General features: G+C 45.1%; 1 protein-coding gene across 1 annotated transcript; it reads right to left on the reverse strand.

Moving 5' to 3' along the window:
* Window positions 1–1,580: 1,580 nt before the first annotated feature.
* LOC138957137 (protein glass-like) lies at window positions 1,581–3,123 on the reverse strand (the record flags this gene model as incomplete). Its single annotated transcript, XM_070328306.1, is given in 3 exon segments — window positions 1,581–1,995; window positions 1,997–2,057; window positions 2,126–3,123. Coding segments are annotated over 3 exon segments (1,474 nt in total), but the record flags the coding sequence as incomplete, so codon positions are not given.
* Between the last annotated feature and the right edge of the window lie 7,764 nt (window positions 3,124–10,887).

Consider the following 10,887-nt stretch of genomic DNA (forward strand, 5'->3'; position numbering starts at 1 on the left):
AATTCTACTTGATGTCAGTACATGTACATAATTTATTTATCTAATCACGTGATAACCTACACAACAGCCTAACTTGTACTGTACATGGACAAAAACAAAGTGCTTTTCGTTCACGTCATTTTTCATGGAGTCTGCCTGTTTGTAATATGAGTGGCTACGCACAGTGGCAAAATCTCTAACAACAGGGAATCCGCATAAAGATTGCCGAAACAGACTCTCGATGTCCAGTCTGTCGGAAATTATTAACTACATGAAAAAAAGGAACTTCGCGGCACGGTGTGTTTTATTTAGAGAGAAGCGGTTGACCCCTCAGTTTTCACACGGCACCGAGTAATTAAAATATCCTCATTAATTATAAAGACACCGTCCTTCTCGTGCAACGATTCGGCCCACCATCTCAGATCTAGCGAGGCATTTACGTGCTTGGGATAATTATTAAGCCCATACCTCCACTATGCATGGCATATGTCAAACATCGACAACGTGGATGCTTTCTGTCCATACTTGGGACTTTCGTCTTATAAATTGATATCTTAATAGCCACTGGTGCTAATCTCCACATTGATTCACCACAAAATAGCAGCTCTGTGTATAAATCCAAAAACAAAGAGACTGCCAACGTTCCAAAATTCAGAATCAAAAAACAAGAAAGGTAGGTTGTTGGAACGTTTGTTATTGACAAAACAATATTATAATTTTTTATGTTATATTATTTTATTTTTTCATGTTATAATATTATTATTATTATAATGTGAATGGAGTATTGTTTTGTCAATAACAAACGTTCCAACAACCTACCTTTCTTGGTTTTTTTTGCTCTGTGTAGAGTGTACATGCAGCAGTCAGGATCTTGATTTTTGGCATGTGTCTATGGGGATGGATGTTCTCCCATGTAAAAGCATCGGTAGATCTGGGATGGTGAGCAAAAGATGTTTGCACGGTATATAGAAGTAGAGTGCCTTTTAAGAATCCAGTTGGCAGCCTGTACTTTACAATGGCAGTGTTTCTTGTCCAGAGTTGCGCCTGCATGTCTTTGTGTGAAGAGTTCGCAAGACTGAAGTACTGAAACTTCCAGCTTGCGAAAACCACCATGAGATGTCTTATTCGATGGGCCACTCCAGTCTAAACGTATACAGCGTAGGCCTGTGTAAGCCCCCGATAATGTTACAACTGATAGTCAATCAGTTCTCAGTTTGTACATTTATTAAGCTTGTCAACATTTAAAAGCTGCAAAAACGCTGTAAGACATCAACGACATGTGTTGTTAATGTTCTGTTTTGTTTTCTCTCAAACACACCAGTTAGCCTCCATGCCTGTGTTCAGACATCTTTTTCACTCAATTCTCCAACAATGTTACAAAATTGAGAGAAAACTTGTTTTGGAAATGTCAGGCCCTGACAACCGCAGAGGGTTAATTTCAGGCATATTACGGCCTGAGGAATCAGCACAAACGCCTTCACCACCACTAGAATTGTGCCCGTCTCAATATATGTTTCTACACCTTTCTGTAGTTAACAGAGCTGCCATACATTTTGCAACGAACAAGAATTGTAAACTTGTAAAGAAAAAGGCGTCACCATTTAAGCCTGGTTGGCATGCACTCTCATGTGCCTGTTCAGATTGCCAGACTGAGAGAAGCGCAAAAGACACAGTTTACACTGATACGGTTTCTCCCCGCTGTGGATCCTCAGATGCTTGGTGAGCGTGGAGCTGTCAGAGAAAGCTTTCTTACACAGTCTGCAGCGATAGGGTCTGTCTCCAGAGTGTGTTCTCATGTGAGTTGTCACCGAAGAGCTCTGCGAGAAGCGCCGGTCACAGATGGGACAGCGAAACGGCTTTTCTCCGCTGTGTGTTCTGATGTGCGCCGTCAGGTTGGCGGCCTGGGAGAAGGACTTGTTGCAAGTGTTGCATTTATACGGTTTCTCGCCGCTGTGTGTCCGAAGGTGTGTTTTCAACGTGGAAGGCCTGGCGTAGGTCTTGCCGCAGATACGACACAGGTTGGTTTTGAGCATGCCTTGATGGTGGTGGTGGTGGTGATGGGGGTGATGGGGGTTGTTCTGAGGGTGGAAAGCCCCCTCCCCCATTCCCACCCCAATCATCATCCCTGCCGCTGCCGCCCCAGTACTTGTGACGGAGACCGCCGCCGCCGCAGCCGCCGCCATGGCGACTTTGTCCGTGAAAAGCTTGGACCTCTTGCTGTTGAGACCCCCGAAGCCATCCTCGGGGTCTTCGTGCAGGTGGTGGTGTGGATGTCGCATGGAGTAGTAGCGGGGGCCGGGGTCCTTGAACGCATCTCCGCATGCTGACTTGTAGGGGAACCTGGCGTCGCCGCCTGCAAAGTCCCCGCCTCCCGACTTGTAGAAGAAGCGAGAGTCGCCCCCGCTTCGCAGATCTGGTCCGATCGGGTAAGGTCCCCCCGGGTACCCGTTGGGGACGCCCTGGGGCTGAACCGAAGACAGCTGGGTGGGAGGGTACCCGGAATACTGGCCCATCCCGGAGGCAGCGAACCCCGAGTTGTGGTGGTACTGGCTGCCCAAGGGTGGGGGCGAAGGGGGCTGGGCGGGAGAAGGTGGGGGAGGCCACTGCTGGTGGAAGTGGGGTGGGTAGTTGTAGCCGTTGTGCGGGTGCAGGTTGTGGGCCATCCCCACGTTCATGGACATGGACACGTTGACGCTCATCGTGGGGAAGGCCATGCCGCTCGCCTGGTTCGGGTGGGGAGGGGGCGGAGGAGGAGGACCCAGGGAAGGGGGGTGGGAAGGGGGCAACTGGCCGGAGGGGCTGGAGCAGGGGTCCGGGTACTGCTGACCGTACTGGACCCCCACCCCCACCCCTACTCCAACTCCATACGAAGTGTGCAGCAGAGACTGCCCGTGGCCGTGGCTGTGGCCGTATCCGTGGCCGGAACCATAGCCCTGACCCCCGCCTTGTAGCCCCGGGGATGGAGCGGAAGGGTAGGGGGGCAGGCTCTGGCCCGAGGGGTGGTGGCCCAAGTGAGGCATGGGGTGAGGTGAGGGAGGAGACAGAGGACCTCCGAACTGTGGGTGCACCACCGCGTGCTTCAAGGACAGCAGGGCGTCGGCAATGTCATGGGTTGACTTCTCGGATTTGAACAGTGGATAGTCTCTGAAAAAATAGAAAGATGGGGTATTATTTGTTTGTTCTCAACCTTGTTGGCTCACGTAAGTGTAGCCTATGCGATGCTAACTTTTGTCTGTCTGTGCGTGCGTGCGTGTGTGATAGAAACTTTAACATTTGACTGAACACCGAAATACTAATTTTACCGGGTTATTATCCAAGCAACAGCTTCAAAGTATTGAAGCAATGATCAACATTTCGTCGGCACGTATGTAGTTAAAGTGTGTATCCAAAGAAAACGGGTGGTGGGGTGGTTTTTTGTTTTTGTTTTGGGGGGGGGGGGGAAACAGGTGACTGGTTTGTGTTGTGTGTGGTATGTAGACCAGGTCAGGGGTCAAGGTTAGGTCAGATCGCGTGAAGGATTGTGGTATAGATTCACTTTTCAGTTCTAACCGAGCTGCATTCGCCGATTCGGGGAAGACGATTTCACATTGTTCGGTTTCGTAGCGGCTCCAGAAAAATAGATAAAGAAGATACCAAAGGAGATTTCCTACAGGTTGATCTGCACAGCGTGTTTTCAGTGTCTGCGCGAGGAAGCGCTGTCGAAAGCGCAGTGTCGATCTGGCAGTCGTGTCCCCGTAAGTAGGCTAAAGACAGACAGATCTAGATCTAGCGTCTCCCACTCTTGCACCGTGTCACCTATGCTTAGTGTGTGTGTGTGTGTGTGTGTGTGTGTGTGTGTGTGTGTGTGTGTGTGTGTGTGTGTGTGTGTGTGTGTGTGTGTGTGTGTGTGTGTGTGTGACGGAGTGATTGAGTTTGTGTTACTGTTTGTCGATTTCTTACGGGAGCCTTGAAGGCTTCGCCTCTTGTTTTTATAGCGTGTTGGTAACAACGAGAAAATCAATATTTGAATCTCAGGATGTTTTAAATAAAGAGGATAGTTTTACACACAACAATTAGGGCCTAAGACACTGCGGTGCTGTTCGATATGACCAACTGAAATCCAAACAGATTGTTTGTAAGCGTGGCCGTTACTTCGTACTAATCGTGGAACTCGTCCCAGCATTCACATGCAAAACATGTACCAGCCGTAAAGCTGAAAATGGAATACTCTATATCTAAAAACAGCCCGGACTTCAGATCCAGAAATATAATTGAACACGGCAATTTTTGTGTGTTTTGTTTTGTTTACATGTTTATCTTTTCAAGGAATTACCATACAATTTTTTTGACGCCGTGATACGCCGATCAAATCAATCCCATTAATAAGCTTTCCGTACACATGAAAAAATGGACCTAGGATTAAACTCGTACCATGAAAATCCCAAACGCCAGTTAACAAATCGCATTGAACTGACTGACGATTGTTTATCGCTGTATTATTGTATCATGTTTGATTTAATAAAACATTGTTTAAAAAAAATTAAAAAAATTAAAAAATGACTGACGATAGCGTCGGGTAATGAAAACCAAACATGCCAACGTGAGCTGAGTACAGTATTAACAAAAACTATACACAAATGACTCCCTCCTCCGCAAGGTCGGCTTACCCCTCATTTGAGGGATGATGTGCAGTGACAAGTCATAACGCCACAGTAAACCTGCCAAGTCTGGGCCACATGGTGACCTGCTCGGGTTAGCCTACCTACCCGGGCCCTCCCCACCCCCCTCCCCACCCCTCACACCCGCAACACTAAAACCCTGCACACACTGACGGGCACCACGTGTTGCTCGGAGCATCACATTTCTAGGCCGTTCAAATCATCACTTGCATTTGAACCTTAACACGTCAAGTCAAGTCAAGTCAATTTTTTTTTAACCTTGTGTTACATGAATTCTAAAAAAAAAAATTACAAAAAACACGACAAGAAAGGTATGTAATAATGAGACACAACACTTCAAGTTAACCGGAAATAAATCAAGCTTAATTCATAACTAAATAATTGTAATCATAACAATATCCAGGAGACCCAGCCTTGTCACAGTAGAAAGCCACAGAGTATAAATTTAGCGTTGCTAGCACAAGAAACTAGAGCTAAATCTGCCGCGTGCCGATGTTGGCTATTAACAATACGATTGCAAATCAAAAGATTTGCCAAGGCAATTCCAAAGATTTAACGAGCGATTCAATGCAGAAGCACAGATGAATATTACGCGTGGAAAGGTCGCTTTTTTTTCATGAGTTTTGTTTATTCTCCCTTGACGTTGGAAATGTAAGGTTGAGTTTTCCGTCGTGGTTTGAAGCGGCGTACTGTCAACATCTTCAAACCGTAATGCCCACTTGATTTTCAAGACTGTCTGTGTTTGCTTCCTTCCTGAACAAGCTTCTTTAATTCCTGACATTCTTTCTTTGCGCCTACTCAAGGCTTGGGGTAGTTGAGATCTTGATTTAGCACTTAGTATGGCTGATGGGGTCTATGTCGACCAAAAGAGTGGGATTCCCTGTAGGTGGAGTTCCTGTAGATGGATTCCCTGTATACATGGAATACCACGGGGTGTAGTTCCTGTAGCGTTTCGCTGATATCGCTGAAAGTCACATGACGCTTAGCGACATCGGTAGAATTTGATGTTTTTCTATCTTTTTTTTTATCTTTCTTAGAAATTCGAGTATGGCTTGCACGTTTTATTGAAAAACTCCACCCTGTGGGATTCCCTGTCTACAGGAAATCCCCTACAGGAACTCCACCTACATGGAATCCCACTCTTTTTGTCGACATAGACCCCATCAGCCTTAGTATGCATGCGCTTCTCAAATTCAAGGCATGCTTTTGTTTGATGGCAGAAAGTTATAGTCAACCATTTAATTAATACGTTGGTATGAGTTTTACCGTTATTCTTGACTCATTTATTAAACAAGGTTTGCTTGCGAGAAGTTCAGCTTTTTAAACATTCTTGGGAGAAACTTTATCAAGTTAAATAATTTCGATGTAGAAAAAAAGTCGCTAAATCGCTATTTTCGGTCAATTCCATAAACATCTAAACAGTAGCTTACTGTGAATCGCTCTACATACGCGCATCCGCACACACATACACCCTCACCTCGTCTCGATTTTCAATCAAACGAAATACATTCAGTCACATATTGACCTTTATTAGTTTCTGAAAAAGTTTCTGAAAAAGACTGTGACGTACATGGGATTGAACATTGAAGAAACAAAACACACACACAAAAACACACGTGCGCATTGTGTGTGTGTGTGTGTGGTTTGTATACACACAGACAGGAAGACAGACAGTTAGACGGACTGGCAAAAACGAACACAGACACTCAGACGGAGAAAGTGCAAAGGCATCAAAGATGTTGACGTCGTAGATAAGAAAACTGTGAAAAAGAAGACAACCTATAGGATTTCCTAAATAATGTTTAGATGACTGCTCGATAACGAACATAATAACGAAAATAACGAACGAATTAACCAGATGAATGATGATAAGGAAGAACAAATAATAATCGCTTGGTTTTTAAAAGCTCCCCCGCTTCCACACCCCCCTCCCCCCTCCCCTCGTGCAATTAAAACAACCAAAAACCTACCTCTTGTCATGACAAATAAATGATGACTGCAATTCGCTCACTCAATCCGACTTTGTTTGCTGTACATTTTGCGTGTTTTAATACTGTAGTACTGTTCAGCTATGGAGACGTGGGTCTTGGTTTATCCAAACTTCACAGTTTCCTCCTCGTGTCACGTGTGTCTTTGGCGCCGCTAGGCAGCTTACTCTCACGCTCAATTATAAATAAAATGGTCAGACACCTTGGAGTCACACAACATTAAAGCATAATTATATAGAGTGTCCGAACGCTGCACAGTATTGATATACAAAGTGTCCGAATGTGACATAACATTAAAACATACAGTACAGTGCCCGAACGCTGCACAGTATTGATATATATATATATACAAAGTTTCTGAATGTGACACAACATCGCTCTACGCGGCACAACCACTGCACACTGAGAATAGAACCTGAGTGAGTGTTTCCAGACCTTCTGGTTCTCTGGAATGACTTGAATTGGTACTCGCACGAGTCCCGTCACCCCTTCCCACCCCCTACCTCCCTCCCTCCAGCTCCTCCAGTTTTCCTCCCCCCCCCCCCCACCCCTCCCACCATCCCTCCCCGATCACTCATGCGGCAAAGACTAGGTGACTGGCAGCAGTAGTCTTGGTCAACAAATCTGCCTCGAGTTTGCAACTGTCTAATCTGCTTAAAACTGTATTGACATGACGCGTTTTCACTATGCTGTGGGTTTCACCTTCGTGTGAAAAATTAAAGCGCGCATACATAGCCTCTCCTTTGAAATAGTGTGGCCTTGCCTTGCTTCTACTTGTAGCTACGATTTTACTGACTTTGTCTTGTTGAATGTTGCCACCTGATTTGTTCTCATTTTTTAAATTTGTGTTTCCTTGTTTATTTGGTTTAAACACAATTTTATTCAAAATACATGACATGAAACAATTGACAAAAATGCAGCTAGGACACGAACTCAAGCAAATGCTTATTTGACGTGACCATAACAATGCTAAGTTACTCAAGTTTTCATGATGGTGGACAACACAATTATTAACCAGAAGAACAAAAATAGGAGGGGGGGGGGGGGGTATGGGGAACTTAATCAAAACAGGAGGATCTACAGAGAGAAAAAAAAAAAATAATAATAATAATAAAAAATAAAAAAAATAAATAAAGTGAGACTAGGAATGAAGCGCGTGGGACGAGAACATCGATGCTGAGACTTGTTTATTTAAAGCGAGAATGATTTTAATGAAAAAGTGCAGAATGATCTATTACAGTAGTAAAGACCGCAATACACCCCACACAAAAATTACCACAAAAAAAGATTGAAACGTAACGTATCACTCGCGATGCTCTTCAAGCGATAACTCAGGACACACGTGTTTTCCAAGTGTCCATTAAAACACCGAACTGTTCATTCATGTTTAACGTTTGTATACCTTGAAGATCTTTAAGATCCAATGTAAACTATCGTGTTTACATGCTTACAGTATTTGTTTTCAACAACGACATGATTTGCTATTGCTAAAATTCAAGCGCGTTGGTCAAGTATTTATTTCCAACTCCTCTTACTACTTTTTGCTTTTTTATTTAATTTTTTTTCTTTGGGGGGGGGGGGGGCGGGGGGGGGGGGCGGGGGGGGGCTTAGCGTGGGTCACGACGGGGGTAATGAAAACGCACCAGCCTTTCTCCCCTTTTGCCCGTTATGTTTTGAAGGGGCGGGCGACTAATTGAGCGAAGGAGGTTCCGCTTTAGTTATACGATATTCGCCAGCTTCGGACAAGCCACTCCTCGCTTTCCCTCCCATGTGTCGCAGAAAGCCCTTTCACCGTGCACTTCTTCTTCTTCTTCTTCTTCTTCTCTTCTTCTTCTTCTTCTTCTGTGTTCGTGGGCTGAAACTCCCCAGTGCACTCATGTTTTAGCACGAGTGGATTTTTACGTGTATGACCGTTTTTACCCTGCCATTTAGGCAGCCATACGCCGCTTTCGGAGGAAGCATGCTGGGTATTTTCGTGTTTCTATAACCCACCGAACTCTGACATGGACTACAAGATCTTTTCCGTGCGCACTTGGTCTTGTGCTTGCGTGTACACACGAAGGGGGATAAGGCACTAGCAGGTCTGCACATACGTTGACCTGGGAGATCGGAAACATCTCCACTTCAACCCACCAGGCGCGGTCGGGATTCGAACCAACGACCTTCCGCTTTGGAGGCCGGCGTCTTACCACCAAGCCATTGCGCCCGTCAGTGCACTAACACAGTATATACGAGGGTTATCTACAACTTTGTGGGGCTTTCTGTGACACATGGGAGGAGAAAGCACCAATACATGTACCATAATTTTCATCACCGTTTTAGCAATGATCAGCAAGGGATTATGCAGGTACAATTCCATGTGTTTGACACTTCACAAGGCAGATTAGCTGACATGCTGGTTTCTAACTAGTGTCGCAGGTCACCAACTTTTTCCCTGACCCTCGTAAACTCTCTAAATATATATATATACCCGAAATAAATCGCTCTGTTTTTGATTTTTATTTCTTCCAGATACAGTACTTCTTCTTCTTCTTCTTGGCGTTCGCAGGTTACACGATCAGTCCAGCACTGGTGATAAATGTTGTCGTTTTCTCCAACTCCTGTCGACTGCCGTATAGTTTGGTCTGCAAGGAGTTGGTGACGGCCACACTTCTTTTCGTTCCTCATCTAGTAAGGGACATCGCTGTAAGATGTGTTCCGCTGTTTGGTCTTCTTGACCGCAGGCACAGGTTGGTGATGGCGCCAGCTTGAACTTTCGGTTCATGTGAGCATTGAGCCTGTTGTGGCCAGTACGCAGCCTGATGAGGTTGACTTGCTGCTCTCTGGACATTGTGTGGTAGTCATCTCTGTTTGTCCTTGGCCTCATCAATGCCTTGATGATTGTCTTCTGCTCACTAAAGCTGACACTGTTTTCAGGTTGGTTTTCCACGGCTCCTTCTTTCGCCAGCTCATCTGCCCTTTCATTTCCTGGTATCCCACAGTGTGCTGGTATCCACTGGAGGACAACTCTTCTGGTTTGTCTGACCATCTGTAATGCTTTGGCCAGCTGTGGGAGTTTGTCGTTCTCCAGGGCCTGAAGGACTGAAAGGGCGTCCGAGAGGAAGACACCTTGGTAGCAAGGGTCTGCGGAGTCCTGAACCAAGGAGGCGGCCTGCATGAGAGCTTCTGCTTCTGCTTTATAGTTTGTGCAGTGTTTGCCAGTGGCAACGCTGGATGTAGCTGTATGTCCCCCAAGGAACTGGATCAGAATGCCAGCACCTCCATTGAGCACGGCGTTAGTTGCTGATCCATCGGTGTATACACGGATCCAGATACAGTACAGCTCTACCATTGGTACATCAGACAAGCGAAGAAACGATCGAAAAGAAAAGCAAACAAACAAGCAAACACACACACACACACACACACACACACACACACACACACACACACACACACACACACACACACACACACACAAATACACACACACACACAAACAAAACAAAACACAAACAACAAACAAAATCAAACAAACAAACAAACACACGAACGAATGGACAAAAGAACGGACAAACGAGCAAACGGACGAAAAAAGAAACGAAAGAACGAACGAACTGACGAACGAATAAAGAATTGAACAAACCGTGGAGAAACAATAGATAGAAGAAAAGTATAGTACCTGATCGATGTCAAAGAATTAAAGGTACAGAATACAAAACGTAGCAAGAAAGATATTAACTAAATTTTGTTATAAAATTCTAAAAAAAACTTTGTGTGTGTTTTGTTGTTGTTTTTCCTGCGTGTTTTGGTCACATCGCCTGATGACAACAAAAGCACACACAAACAAGAACAAAATAAAAACAAACAGAAAACCCAAAAGCAAAACAATTGAAAAGAAAGCAAAGAAAGAGCAAAGAACTCCTCCCCCCCCCCCCCCCTAAATTCCCCCAGATTGTGTATGACACGAGCAAAGATATAGGCGGTTTATTCCATATCTACCGTACACAGAGGCCTACTGTTCGCAACGTCAATTTTGCTAAGGAGCTAAGCCACAATTTAAACACCGTCCAGTTAGAGGGTTCGAGAAGCTAAAGCCAATCCGGGTAGAATCAACCCTTCTCGGGTGGACGCTCAATGTCGCGGTTGATCTACTTCGAGGTCTACTCGAGAGCTTTGGGCACGCGGCTTGTTTAAACATACAACATGGACACCTCAACACAGCTAGCGCACTTGTTCTGGAGAATGTGCGAACAGAGACACAACAGCAGGCACGAAAATAA

This window comes from Littorina saxatilis, unplaced genomic scaffold (genome assembly GCF_037325665.1).
Source record: "Littorina saxatilis isolate snail1 unplaced genomic scaffold, US_GU_Lsax_2.0 scaffold_914, whole genome shotgun sequence".
Classification (NCBI taxonomy): Eukaryota; Metazoa; Mollusca; class Gastropoda; order Littorinimorpha; family Littorinidae; genus Littorina; species Littorina saxatilis.